The 14,859-nt window shown below is 40.8% G+C and overlaps 1 protein-coding gene across 2 annotated transcripts in view; it reads right to left on the bottom strand.

Annotated features, from left to right (window-relative positions):
- Positions 1–14,859, bottom strand: part of GRIA3 (glutamate ionotropic receptor AMPA type subunit 3) — a 306,229-nt gene that overhangs the window by 80,658 nt on the left and 210,712 nt on the right. For both annotated transcript variants that reach the window (XM_004379586.1, XM_004379587.1), the window contains exons 7-10: positions 12,980–13,147; positions 8,643–8,747; positions 7,607–7,714; positions 4,923–5,129 (exon numbers count right to left, since the gene is read on the bottom strand). In XM_004379586.1, the coding sequence (XP_004379643.1) occupies positions 4,923–5,129; positions 7,607–7,714; positions 8,643–8,747; positions 12,980–13,147 (588 nt within the window). The remainder of the gene's footprint in view (positions 1–4,922; positions 5,130–7,606; positions 7,715–8,642; positions 8,748–12,979; positions 13,148–14,859) is intronic.

Here is a 14,859-nt window from a genome sequence, read left to right as displayed (position 1 = left end):
TTTACATTAGGTCTTGTTTCCACTTAAAGGGAAGAAGCCTCCAGTTGTTTACACTGAGTCTGCAAATATTTCAGCTGATAACTAGAGATGTTCACTACATTATCTTGGAGGCCACAGATAAGCATGATGGATATCTTGGATGGAAAATCTTATAATCCAACTAGTTTTTAGCCCCTTGAGGGCGGGGTGAGGGAGATGCCATATCTGATTCCCCACCAATCTTCCTATAGTCTGATAAGCTTAGTGAACTGAGCCAGTGTGACCCTGTGGACAGAACATTGGACCAGGAGTCAGGAAATCTGAGCTAGTCTTAGCTCTGTCAAGCTGTGTGGTTTTGTGACTTTGTCACAATCTCTGCCACCATTTCTACCACCCCTGACCTCCATCAGGCCTTGATTTCTTGGTTTACCTGCTAGGCAGTTCTAATGTCTAGTCCTGGCTGGTCCCCATATTCGCCTGTAAAATGAGTCACAATGTAGGTAAAGCATGTCTAAGAGCCCTGCTAGCAACAAAATCCTGTTTTTAAATGCCCTCTTCAAACACATGCTATTTGCAAGCCATAAAAACTTGTGGTCTGTAAGCTATTTGAGCTGAGGACAATTATTCTGTGGTGATGTTGCAGACATCTAGCTCAAAATCAAAACTACGGAAAGCAGGTGGACGGTTTCAAGTCCATAATGTTCTGAAGAGCTTACATAATGGGGCACGTTATGTCCTACTAATGCTTGTTTCAAAAATAGCCCTTCTTGGAAATACAAGGTGTCCCAAACATCAACCTTGATTTGAATTTCTTTAGAGAAAGAAAACTCATTTAGAAATCATATGAAAAGGAGGCTGATTGGCTCCTTTATTCTTTAGCAAATTTAATTCACTTTGACTCTTTCTTGAGACTTTAGTGGCAGATACTGAAATCTCCTCTGTAAAGCTTTCCTCATCTCTGCCTTTCTTTCATTTTTTCCCTGCTCCGATCTGTTTTACATACTAAAAGCGTAAGAGAAAATACCCTAAATATAAAGCAGTGCCTATCTGTGCAGTTTTCATGTTCACTGCAAGAAATAGTTCCATGTTCTCCATCCTTTTGCTTATTGAGCACCTCAGGAAATCATTGGGGGTTTCCTGCCCTTCTTTTTCTTAAGCAACTTGCAAACCACAAGAGGCCAGACCTGCCAAAAACGAACGCCTGTGTTTTTACGTTTCTCCATTTCTATCGTTGATAGATAGAGAAGCTGAAAACTTCCCAATGATGAAAGACTAAAACTTCTAAGAAAGAAGAAGAAACACGTAGTTTATTAGTTCATCCTCCCGAATGAAGAGCTCTTAGACCAAGCAGGATAAGAAAATGTCCATTTTTCATAGCCACATGTTTGAGGGGGAAAGTGAAATTTGGCAGTGCACTCAGTAATGGGGTTAGTTTGATGTCAGTTCTCTGGAATCACCTTGTGTTATAAGCCCAGAAAGTATCAGAAACTTGTTCTAAGTCAGGGGAAAGGGGAGGGAATTTCTGTTAGAGTCTGCCCTGGCTACTGCTTTTGTCTTTAGTGGAAAGAAGTGAAAAGGTGGGACGGCTACTCCAGGAGAATTTTTACCTATTCAGAAGTGGAGAGATGGCATTTAAATTACTAAACAAATAAAGAGCTCTCTAATTCTTAAGCTCCTTCATGCATACATGAGTTGGAAAGACGAAGGGATATGTGGAGATTACATGAGTGCAGCACAGAGGACATGCCAGAGGAGAAACCAAAACCCTGAACAGCTCAGGAAATCTGCCTTGCTCTGCATCGCTGAGTCTAATGTCCTGCCTTCAATTGCCAGGAGGGCACCATCTATTTACAGAGAGTGACAGGTTTCTTTTGAGACACTAGAGTGCTCTGGCCATTGAGTCATGACGGGCAGGTAGAGCTCATGATAAAGCTCGTATCAGTTACCCTGGACTAGTGGAAACTGACACTCTAAATTTCTTACCTGGCCACTGCGGCCAACCCCCAAGAACATATGCAATAAATTACAACTCTCTCTCAGGATGGAATAGGCCTGAAACGACACTTTGGCTGTTGGACAGTATAATGTAATAAAGTGCATGGACTTCATAGTCAGAGACCTGGGTTTGAATCATTGTATCACTACAAGGTGTTTGGTCTTTGTCATGTGACTTCTCTCTAGACCTCATTTTTCTCATCTGTAAAATGGGTTTAATAACGTTGGCTCCTTCACAGGCCTGTTGTGAGGATTAAGTGAGATGATGTCAGTAAAGCACTTAGTGCACTGCCTGGCAACTGGTAAATACTCAGCAAATAATAGCTAATAATGATAATTATAATACAGGATTACCTCCTACCAAGGATTCAATTTAAAGAATATTGGCCAGGCATTACGGTGTGCCAGGCATTGCTTTATTAAAATAAAAAATAAGCAGCTACTATGTACCAGGTGGAAACCCTGGTGGTGTAGTGGTTAAGAGCTATGGTTGCTAACCAAAAGGTTGGCAGTTCGAATCCACCAGGCGCTCCTTGGAAACCTTATGGGGCAGTTCTACCCTGTCCTATAGGGTCGCTATGAGTCAGAATCGACTCGATGGCAGTGGGTTTGGTTTTGGTTTGGACGTACCAAGTAATGTGCAGGGGAGAGCTGTGAGCAAAACAGGCCTTCTTAGAGCCTGAGTGTTGGAGAGATGAGGGACAAGAAAGAGAAGACCTGATTGCCAGCTCCTAAAGTAAGAAGTTAGAGTTGTGCCAAGATGTTTCAGAGCCTCCCAGGGTCCGCAGAAAGCACGACAGGTGCTCTGCCCCTTGTTCTGCCTCCTCTCTCTCTGGCCTTAGAAGGTCTTTTCTTACTCACAGCTGGGCTTTCTTGAATCTCATCTGCAACTCAGCTCTGCCCCAGTTGCCAAGACCCACCTTGACCCATGACAGGAGATGATTGACTGCAGCCCTATAGCTGAAGCCTGAGCTTCGAGTTGCCTTGTTGCTTGTCTGACTGGAGGATTGTGCCCCAGTTTTGATACCTGGGGTCCAGCTGCATTTTAAGCCCTAGTTCCCTTTCCGTACCCTTATTTTTAGAAATTTGTGCTTGTTCCCAAGGGCTTGTTCCAAAAAATTATTTAGTGACCCTGCTACTCTCTTAGGGTTGGAGAGCTATACGTTATTCTTGCTGGCTCTCATCTCAAGCACTAGAGTCCTTCCCGTGAACTCTAGTCCAACAGATAACTTGGATGTTTGCTTCTTGCCAGCCTGGACTTCTCGGTATCTCTACTCCCTAGTTTTTCTCTGTGTCCCACCTACCTGTTGGCTGGACAGGGACCTGTCGTTGCAGGTAATCCTTATCTGTTGTGACTAAACCTCTGCCGCCACCACCTGTGCTTGAGTCAGTTCTTTAGTGACTGGTTTACCCAATGGGAAGTTCTTATGTTCAGTCTTGTTTATCTCCATATGCCCCATTGCGCTGCCCAAGATCTGACATTCCCTATCAGAGGCCAAAACCCTTTGAAGCAAAATCACTGAGGAGCTCTGAAGATACCAATGTGCCCCTTATACAAGCCCTAAATCTCGGTATTAATTCTTTTTTTTTTCCATTCAAAAAATTTGTACACAAATTGTTTTGTGACATTAGTTGCAATCCCCACAATATGTCAGCACTCTCCCCCTTTCCCTTTCCACCCTGGGTTCTCAGTGTCCATTCACCCAGTTTTCCAGTCCCTTCCTGCCTTCTCATCTTTGCTTTTGGGCAGGTGTTGCCCATCTGATCTTGTATACTTGATTGAACTAAGAAGCACGCTCCTCACATGTGTTATTGTTTGTTTTATAGTCCTGTCTAAACTTTGGCTGAAAGGTGGACTTCAGTTCTGAATTATTGGTATTAATTCTTTTGCACTTAGCCTATGGCCAAGCTCTTGGCAGAGCCATACTATTCATTCATTCATTTACTATTTATTGAATTCTACTATGTGCCAGGCTCTGGAATACTGAAATGAATCAGATATGGCTTCTATCCTCAAGGAGTTCATAGTCTAGTGGGGCAGCTAAATTTGTAAATAGATCATTACAATACAGGGGCAGAAGTACTATAAGGAAGTAAAAAGCAGGAGCACCTAATCTAGACTGCAGGTGGGTAGATAGGATTACAGAAGTCTTCCTGAAAGAGGTGACACCTCTGAGTTCTGGAGGGCTGGGAGGTGGTGGTAGCTGACTGAAGAGAGGCAAAGGCACTTCCAAGCATGCCCTAAGAGAGAGCTTGGCACTTTCAGGGAACAACACATACTTTGCTATAGCTAGAACATGGGGTGTGAAGCGGAAAGAGTGCAGATGAAGCTAGAGAAGTAGGTGGGCACTAGATTATGAAGTGCCTTATTTGCTATGTTAAGGAACTTGCATTTTACCCTGATTTTTAAAGTGAGGAATTACAGTAATGTGGAGATCTGATTTGATGGGGTAAAAGCAGAGGCAGAGAAACCAGTTAAATGACTGATAAAGTTGGGAAATGGTAAGAGCCTTAACTAAGGAGATGATGGTGTGGATGAAGAGTGTGTTTTGATATGAGAGATTTAGGAGTTGAATTGATAGGGTTAGATATGAGGGGAGCAATGAGGAAAGATGCCCAGGTTCTTGGCTTAGGTGACTAGGTGGGTGGTGAGTCAGCTGCCTGAGACAGGGAACACAGAAGGAACAGATTTTCAATAGATGGCAGGCTGTGCTTAGTGTTGCCAAATAAATTTCTGCTTTCCTTTTAGTAAAATAATCCTGTTGTTCAAATGATGCTATTGTCAACTGACCTTTATAGAATTCAATTGTGAAGAAAAAGTTTTTCTTGCAGACGTATGAAAACCGTACAAATGAACAAATACTGCACTCAAAAATGAAATCCTCTTATCTTCTTTGTTAATCGGAAAGCATAGAGGTAAATGAAAATAGAGTTTAAAGAAAACTTACCCCGTAGACAAGTTCCCCAACCATGCCGTTCCATATTTTAGTCTCCGGATCCCTTGCGCCATATTTCCCGTCGCCGACAATGGACAGTTTGTATTTGATTCTTACGTGTTTGGCTATTTCATAGGCTAAGTCTACACAGTATCCTTCATAGCGCTCATTTCCTTCCAGTTGCTCATGGTTCTTCTTATACATCACATACGGTGATTCCTTTGGGACCAGAAGGAAGATCAAAGGATTACTCCTACATATTTTTCCAGGAGATGATAAATGTAATAGCAAAGGTTTTTTGTTTTTTTGCTTGTGGCTAGTGAAGTTTGGTGTATGAAGAAGGTCTTTAAAATTTTTGCTTAACAAGCAGTAGAGCCTCCATTCATTGGGCCATATATTCCTTGGAGTCCTTCACTGGTGATTTAAGGAAGTAGAGAAGGGTTTATGTTCTTTTTGAGAGTTTGAAAGAAGGACTGGTTTTCCCCTGTGAAGTCTCTGATTTAGTCAAATTGGGCAGAGGCATTCCCCTTAGTTCAATGAAGGTAAATTGCGTTTGATTTCTTCGGGATTTACCATGTAGGAACCATAGCGAGCCCACACAAGCAAGTCCTAGGGAAGCCCTGTGATCTTTGTGAGGTCCGGATCTGTGGCTTATTTATTTTTATATCCCTAGGGCCTAGTAAAGGAGCCCTGGTGGCGCAGTACAGTACCTATGACAAAGTGGGTACTTGAGACGTCTGTTTAAAAGAAAGTAAACTTCAGCTGAATCCCCATCCAATTAATCACAGTTTCAGATGTAATGGCATACTCTTTAACTCTGGTTTGTACTCCATTCAATCAAAACAAACCAGCTTTTCTTGTTAGGTGCCGTCTAGTTGGTTCTCACTCATAGTGACCCTATGTACAGAAGAATGAAACACTGCCTGGTCCTGCACCATCCTCACACTCGTTGCTATGTTTGAGCCCATTATTGCAGCCACTGTGTCAATAAGCATAAATATGGATCTCTTCCAGTCCAGCTTTTAGAAAAACATTTTATAACTAGATGAGAATAATATTTTACATTTTAATAGTGCTTTACATTTTGTAGACAAGCTTCTTTATGTAGTCAACTGTGCTTTGAAACGGTCTTATGACATAAGTAAAAACCAAAACAGACGCATTGCTGTCGAGTTGATTGCCACTCACCGTGACCCTACGTGACAGAGTAGAACTGCATCATAGGGTTTTCTTGGCTGTAATTTTTACAGAAGCAGATTGCCAGGCCTTTCTCCTGTGGTGCTGCTGGGTGGGTTCGAACTGCCAACCTTTAGGTTAGCAGCTGATCACAAATCTCTCGTGCTGCTCAGGGACCTATGACATAGGTTGTTGTTGTTAGGTGCCATCGAGTCTGTTCTGACTCATAGCGACCCCATGTACAACAGAATGAAACGCTGCCCGGTCCTGCGCCATCCTCACAATCTTTGCTATGCTTTAATCCATTGTTGCAGCCACAGTATCAATCCATCTCATCAAGGAGCTTCCTCTTTTTTCCTGACCCTCTACTTTACCAAGCATGATGTCCTTCTCCAGGGACTGGTCTCTCCTGATAACATGTCCAAAGTATGTGAGACAGAGTCTCACCATCCTTACTTCCAAGGAGCACTCTGGCTGTATGTCTTCCAAGAAAGATTTGTTTGTTCTTCTGGCAGTTCATGGTATATTCAATATTCTTGGCCAACACCATAATTCAAAGGCATCAATTTTTCTCTGGTCTTTCTTATTCATTGTCCAGCTTTCGCATGCATATGAAGTGATTGAAAATATTATGGTTTGGGTCAGGTGCACCTTAGTTTTCAAAGCGATATCTTTGCTTTTTAACACTTTAAAGAGGTCTTTTGCAGCAGATTTGTCCAAGGCAACACATCGTTTGATTTCCTGACCGCTGCCCCCTTGGGCATTGACTGTGGATCCACGTAAAATGAAATCCTTGACAACTTCAATCTTTTCTCCGTTGATCATGATGTTGCTTATTGGTCCAGTTGTGAGGATTTTTGTTTTCTTTGTGTTGAGGTGTAATGACATAGGTAGGAGGTTATTATTATACCCATTCCATAAAGTAAACCAAACCAAACAACAACAATAACACCCTAGGCTCAGGGGAATTGTGACTTGCGCAGTTACACAGGTTAGTGACATACCAAATATTAGAACCCTAATCTACTCTCTAAAGGAGCCCTGGTGGAGCAGTGGTTAAGCACTTGGCTGCTATCTGAAAGGTCAGTGGTTCGAACCTACCAGCCGCTCCACGGGAGAAAGATGTGGCAGATTATAGCCTTGGAAACCCTATGGGGCAGTTCTACTCTGTCCTATAGGGTCTCTATTAGTCAGAATCGACTCGACGGCAATGGGTTTTGGTTTAATCTACTCTCTCCACCACACAATGCTGCCTCTTCCAAAATGAAGAATCAGATTTCAAGTTTGGATGAAGCATTTGTCCTATGGAGGGTAAAGAGGAGAACCAGGAGTGTATAAGATGAATTCTATCTGAACTGCTCCAAATTCCTATTCTTATTTAAAAACGACATCATAGCAAGATACTCTGAGATGAGCTGCCCTGTTGGACATTTTCACTGCTTGAACTTGAAGTCTTCCTACTCCTCAGAACAAATGTTTTTCAGAAAACAGAAGCCCACCTGCCCTCTGCCCACACTTACCAGAATAGTAGTCACTACTATGGTGCGGTTCTCCGAGGAGGCACTGTCATTGCTGATTTGCTGATCTGAGAAAGGCACAAACCTTTCATACTCATTCCAGTAGCCAGCCTAGAAAAAGCAGACATTTGACCTGGTTGCCTATTTTTCACTCAAAAAATACTATGTGAAATGCAACTGCTGTTGTAGAATGAAGCCTGAGAACATTTTTTTTTAGTAGCTTGAGATTTACAAGGGTTGATGACCTGTCTCCCTCTATTTTGCCACCTCTACCGCGGCCGCATCCCAACATCAACACACACCCATATGTGCTGTTCCTTCATCCTGGGGGTTCCCAGTCTCACCTCACCCCTACCAATATTTTGTAAAATAACCCACTGTAGGATAATGAGACTTTTTTCTTTTGTCTTTAAGTTCTTATAGCAGAAAAAAATACTTGGCTTTGAACTATAGGAAAGCTGGGAGTGGGCGGTGACTCAGTGAATTTCATGTAGAAATGAGCCAAGATATTTTACCTTCTGTGAGGTTTTATCAAATGGCTACTAAATTCCCACTTCATGCCTAACTCAACTATTACTATGATAGAGGCAGAGTGGTTATAAAATTCGTTATAAAATTCAGCTATACAGAAAGATACTTTGACCACAGTCCTTTTGGTGTGTGAGTTGCCAAAGTGGAAAGATACCTACTTGCCATTTCTTTTGGAAACAAACCATGTACCTCAGCAGCTTCTGTTTAAATAACAACATGCTGCAACGTTTGTGATTCCTTCCCTTTATTGTAGGAAGTTGGTAATAACTCGTGAGCCTTTCACTTTCATAGGATCAGCCTCAGAGGAAAATAGTCCTTTTAAAATATATAGATGGAACACTTCAATTACAAAACAACTATAGTTCTTACCAAATGGAAAGGCAAATCTGCCTGATGTGTGGGGATTTGCTTTGCATGTGCTGCCTAATACTTATTTTCTTGCATTTGATGGCTGGCACCTTCTGAGACTTTTTTTTTTCTTTTTTGGCTGTCTGTTTGCATTACTTACTTTTCGAGAGCCAGTGAGTTTCATTTCGTACACATCGATGGTATAGTTTGTCCTACGCCCGTAGGTGTCAAATTGGATGTTTCCAGTCATTCCTTGTACTTGCACCTGGTAGAAAGGAGAAATGTAGAATTTTAAAACAGCACTGCATGATTGTCTTGTGGGTCTCTGGGATGAGGTCTACTGACTGATCCTGGAATCTTGGGGAACTTTTAACTTGAGTCGTTGGGCTCTATCCACCAGATCAAGTCTGTACAGTTCTTTGTTTCCTCCCCCGAGTTTTCTAGGTATGTCTTTTAGTTATGAAGATTTGAGTGGGTGTGATAGGCAGTTTCTTATATGATACAATGAGGGCCTTACGACCACTTCTTCCAGGCCTGAATTTTCCACCACTAGTCCCTTCTCAGGTGATTCCCTTAACTAGGGTAATACATTCTTCTAAACTGTGAGCTCCTTTGGGGCTGTGGCTGTGTTTTATCTTAGTATTCCAAATATCTGAACATAGTCTTGTTCCAGTAACATGGGCTCTGGAGCTCCTGGATTCATATCCAAGCTCTGTCACTTACTAACTGTATGACCCTGGGCATATTCCTTAATGCTTTTTTACCTCAGTGTCCTAATCTGTAAAATGGGAAATCACAATAGTACCTATCCCTTGGCGTTGTTGGGAGGATTAAACAAGTTAATACATATGTAATGTTTAGAACATTGCCTGGTATGTAATAAGTGCCTGGTACATTGCAATACATGTTAGCTATACTAATAATAATTATTATTAATCAAAATGAATTTGGTTCTATTTTTGGGAGGGTTATACATTTACTAGATACCACAGTAACAGGGATGAGTTTTTCCTCTTCTTTAACCTACGCTCAGCTATAAACAGGTAGCAGAGAGCTAAGCCATGGAGAGATAAACCATAGGCTGATGAAGTTTGTTAAGTCTAAGGGGTCAGGTGTATGGAGCACTAGATAAGAAAGATGGATGTGCTGAAATAGTCTAGACACCTGTTTGGGATGCCAAATGCAGACTTCATATATTCCATGATTTTTCCTGGGTCTAGCCCCAGTGTTAAAACGAATAAGAGGTTATCTGTGCTGAATGCAGAGATTTATTTACCTATTTCACAGTACAAGGGCATTGGATGAAAAAGCCTCTATAAATATAAGTCATTATCATTAACCACTTGCATTACTCATCTGGTGAATAAGGGTTAAGGACTTTGCTTAAAAAAAAAAAAGAATCTGTCAAGTTTTCCTAAGATACAAGGATGGAATACCATTTCATCGCTTATTGAAAGTGATGAGCTGTTAAGCAAGTCAGAGGTGGTAATGGGCTTATGCTGCAGAAGGGAAAATCGATGTCAAATATTAGGGAACAGTTTTTTAAAGGCTTGCTCACCACCACCAGTGGGATGAACTCCCAGGAAAGACTGTGGAATTCCTGTTGAGGGAGAAATGGTCCAATGTGACTTACTAAAGACAAGGTGATTGTCCTACTGACCCAACAAACCTAAGCTCCATTGTCAGCTCAGGCTCTCAGAGAAAGTGATGTCATACTTCTAGTTAGAGAAAAGGGCTTTTGTTGAAATAGAGATTACTTATCCGGTAGGTTGGGACTGATGCATATTGTGATGCATGAAGAGCTCTTTGAAATCTATTCTGAGCACTGAATTTTAGGAGATGGATCAGGCAGGGCAGAGACACTAGCACAGAAACTTACTACGGAAGTCCTTCAGTACTGTAACTAGCAAGGGCTTCAAGTCCCTGTAAGAATTCTAGGTTTCTAAAGACCTGGCCTATCTGAACATGATCTACAAACTGGCAAACAGTCTAGGTGTGTCCAAGAGATTCCAGACCCCATGTTTAGAACTTCTGGTGTTCCGCAGGCACGGAATTGGGCTCCCACTCAGACAGAAGTCTATTTTTAAAGATGTGGTCTGATAGTGAATGTCAGTGATAGTTTCCCACCATCGCAACTGGTATTCCTTCCTTCATCCTCCCCCAACCCCCACCCAGTCTAAGTTAGGTGCTTCTCTTCTGGGCTCCCACAGCACTTTGTGTAGAACTTAACCATAACGTTTTAATCATCTATGTACTTCTGTCTCCTCTACTAAATTAGGATCATCTTGAGATGAGAGACGTTGTTCTTCTGTGTTCTCAGCAACTAATAAGTGCTTGGGTTGGAGCAGGTGTTCAATAACATTTATTGAACAAGCAGACAAGTCTCACTGACGTAGAATCTGTGATAGATTCTTTTCAGCAGATCACGCTGAGGCACGTCTTTGCACTATTTGCAAATTGTAAGGAGAATGATCACCCAATTTGCAAATGGCTTTAAGACCTTTAAAAGCATTTGTTTACATATTAAGAATTTAAATGTGAGCTCCTGTCATCTGATTTCATCTTTGCATACTTACCATGGGGCCTGATACATAGTAGTAGGCGCTCAGTAAATATTTATTGAATGAATGGTGTGCTTATTTATTCATTAAAACAGGCCCCTTAGGAGCTCTATCCGGTAATGATTTTGCTTGCCAGACTTCTTTGAAGGAAGAGAATGATTTATTGAGTGACAACTATGTGCTAATCACAATGAGGGATGCTTTTACATCATGCAAACTCATTTTTAATTAACTCAAATAAAATGAGATTTCTTTTAATGTAGTAAAACATTTAGTACTTCAGACTAGCCTCCCTTACAGTCCCTCTGAATAGTGGAGTTTTACTGAACATTCATCACAAGATACCTCCTACTTTTGGAAAAGATTGATTCTTTCCAGCTTGTCTGGAGCAATAGGAAGGGGTTGGCCTCGTAGAAAGAGGTAAAGTATCTTTTTGGTTGAGTGCTTGATAATTATCAGTGAGTTAGACACGCAGAAATTTTTCTGTGCTATAGTATTATCAATTGAATTTTTCCTAGCCATATTTATTTCTTCTTCTTTTTTCTGGTAAACAGTTTTCTATTTGGGGAAGGTAGTTTTTTTGTGTCAAGAATGGGGAGTCAGTCGGAGGTGCTGGCTCTTGCCCCGTAAGGCTTTGTTGATGAAAACTCCTTTGGATTCACTCTCAGGGAGTTTTATATTTCACTCATCATTATGTTTCACCTGACAATACAAATCTTGTAACTGCTATGAAGGTTGAATTTAATTAACTGCTCTTCAAAATCATGCAGTGCTACCTCCATAAAACTACACTTAGGGCATTTGTTAGGGAACTGACATAATGACATGAAAATCTGCATGATGGGAGTATGAGTCATATCTCTTTCTTGGAGAGAGACACAGGGGCTACTAACCCCTTTTGATCGAATGCTTCCAACTTGGCAAATTTAAGGCAGCAGTAAGAGAGCCAGCTATACAAAAAGATGTATGCTATGAAGCCCTTATAAATTCTTTGTTGCTGAGTTGTGCACAGAATTATCTTATCATTGCCTGTCTCTTTGTTTATTTGGATGTCCCAAATATCAGAATAATTAAATAAGTAGAAATAAGAGATTCTTCTACTCTCCAAGGCTCATTTTCATGCATGCAGGCACATGTGGCATAAAGCAAAATATTCAGGAAAGAGCTCTTGCTTGGAAAGCTGTAATGAATGGGTGATGTTGCTCCTAGTGTAAATAATGGAATCTGTTCGAAGGATACTGCTTGAAGCCTTAAATGGTCTCCTTCCCGGTAAATACTAAAAACAAGTGACTTATTTGTCTATCCATTGATTCCTTGTACTTTCCTTTAGGTGTTTTCTTTGGGGCATTTGGGAAAAGCCTCTTAAGTAGGCCTAGAAATGTATCATGCTCCAGCATTTCACCACATAGACTAGCATAAATGTTCTTTATGATGACAGAAATATTATCACACTGGCTCAGTTCCATGGTCCATCCAGCTAATATTTTGTCTGATGAGCCAGAAGATGCTGTTGTCCTTCTTATGTCTACCTTGAAGTTCAGAGCTTCCTATGAAATATCCCAATTCTCCTAAGGAACATATTTCTGGAAAGTCTGAATTTTTGGAAGCTATTTACATGTTCAGTCCATAAAATTTGAGGGTGCTGAGTTCCGTTTACTACCCACAGTGCGGCACAGAATTAAATACTCATTTGCCTGAAATTTACCACTTTTCAAGCTTCAAGGAAGAAGCTCCTAGTTTTAGATTTCTAGATTTTGGTGAATAAAGAGCCATACTCGTTTTCTTTGTGCACTGTATAGACTCGGATCCTATAGACTTGGGTATTTTATAGACTCGGATCCTATTCCTTTTAGTATCTTTCCTCAAGATTGAAGTATCATCTTTTTGTGTCTTTATATAAGGGCCTCCCACCCCAATAACCCATTGTGGTCTTTACCATTTTCAGAGCTCTCTCGATATCAATTCCTTGACTCCAGGGCACAGCAGGATTTGCCAAGCAGTCACCAGCACTGCCTCTCCGAGACACATCCACTCGCTGCCTCCTCAGATAGCGGAAGGCTTCTGCTATGACGAGTATTGCATCGTGCGTCAATGCAGATGTATACTGAAATGGATGCGTGGAAAAGAAGAGATCATGACAAATGACACCTCTCAAAACTTGCCTGTTACTTATGACTTTAATTCATTTCCACCTCTTGCCTTGTGAAGTCACTCTCTTAATTATTTGAATCAAGAGATCTCCCTGGGCAAGCCTGACTCTGAGTCATTCTAGAATGATGCCTCTTACTTCATGTGTGCAAATGTTAAGATGATTAAGCTCAAATGGCTCAAGGAAATCCCTCTCTCTTGCTCTCAGTCCTATGTTTGGTATTGAGTGAGTGACTACTAAAAGGCCAGGTCCTTTACAGAAAAAGAAATACGTGTGAAGTTAAAGGATGGCACGTGTGGATTGGAGAGGAGACAGCATATCCTAAAGCAAGATTGGGTTATTGCTGTTTGTACTGGAAAATTCAGATCTGGTGTTTACTTAGGGGAAAATGGAAATAGCTAAGTTAGACAGCTTGAAATTAATTTGGAGGGAAACATTAATCATTTCTGTCTGGACCAAGTTTCTGGCGAACTAGGACCCTTGGCTAACAATAAATCAGTTTTTGTTTCCTTGGGGGGACACAAAAACCAAAGCTGGTTTTCAATTGTAGAAAATTACAATTGTTATTGAGTTTTAAATCTGATAACGTTGACAATTCACGGGCAATACTTCATGATGCTACCTCATTCAGGCAAGAACTCTCAAACTTTCTATTTCTTGGCTATACTGACATGTGCTACTAAGGATGAGACCAGCTGCTTAATACAAGGATTTGATTATCTGCAATTCGAAATGGTGGATGTCTTTTCGTTAAATGAATCGACAAAGTATGATTACAATAAGTCGGCTCCTGCTTTGCAGGGGTGACAAATACTGGTAGAATACAGAATACTATTGTGTGTGTGTGTGTTTGTGTTTAATGTAGCAAAATGTCCTGGGGTGGGGGTTCTCTCTCTAGATATAGTATGTCCAAATACAACTGGGAGTGAATACCTTGTCATCTCTACAACTATCAGTTTACTTTTCGGACTTTCCTCATGTAGTTCTTGCAAGAGCAAATCGTCAGCTATGACTGTAGCAGGGGGCATATGTTCTTTCAGGAAGAAAAATCTCTGTGTCTGCCCATCCTAGCACTACACAAAGCCAACTGGTGGTAGTTTTTTTTCCCAGTCGACTGTGTTAATTGTCCAAAATCTTAATGTAGTCCTTTCCAAACGATGCCAAAAGAGCTATTTAATTTTCTACTTTATTCAGCTTCTACTTACCAATGCTTGGACATGCCAAAAAAAAAAAAAAAAAAAAGCCCTGAAAGGAAACGTTCATAAAATATAGAATAAATTAAACATCAGGATTTTAATCTCTAGACGATTTTACTTCCTAATCAAAAATATTGTACATCAATTTGTTAAAGTAGGCTTTTTATCTGATTGATACAGAGCAAGGTTCTATAATGATGGTACTAAGCAAAAGTACTCTGAAAGTTGCAACCATCTATTTAAATGTTCTCTTTTCTTAAGTTATTTGAAAGATTTTACTTATAAGCCTGAAAAGTTCTTCTCAGCATGCTCTTAGAATGTTATATCATAAAACCATGTGTTATCAATGAATAAGCCCGAGCTGGAATTGTCTTCCTTCTCTTTTGCACAGTGCTACAACTTCTGAGCAAGCATAAACTATTCTGCAGTACCCTTTTCATACTTTTTACCCTCGCCCATTTTCTTGTGTCT

The sequence above is a fragment of the Trichechus manatus genome, unplaced genomic scaffold (assembly GCF_000243295.1).
Source record: "Trichechus manatus latirostris isolate Lorelei unplaced genomic scaffold, TriManLat1.0 scaffold00066, whole genome shotgun sequence".
In the NCBI taxonomy this organism is placed as follows: domain Eukaryota; kingdom Metazoa; phylum Chordata; class Mammalia; order Sirenia; family Trichechidae; genus Trichechus; species Trichechus manatus.
Note: the sequence above shows the minus strand (reverse complement) of the source record. Positions and strands in the feature narration are given on the sequence as shown.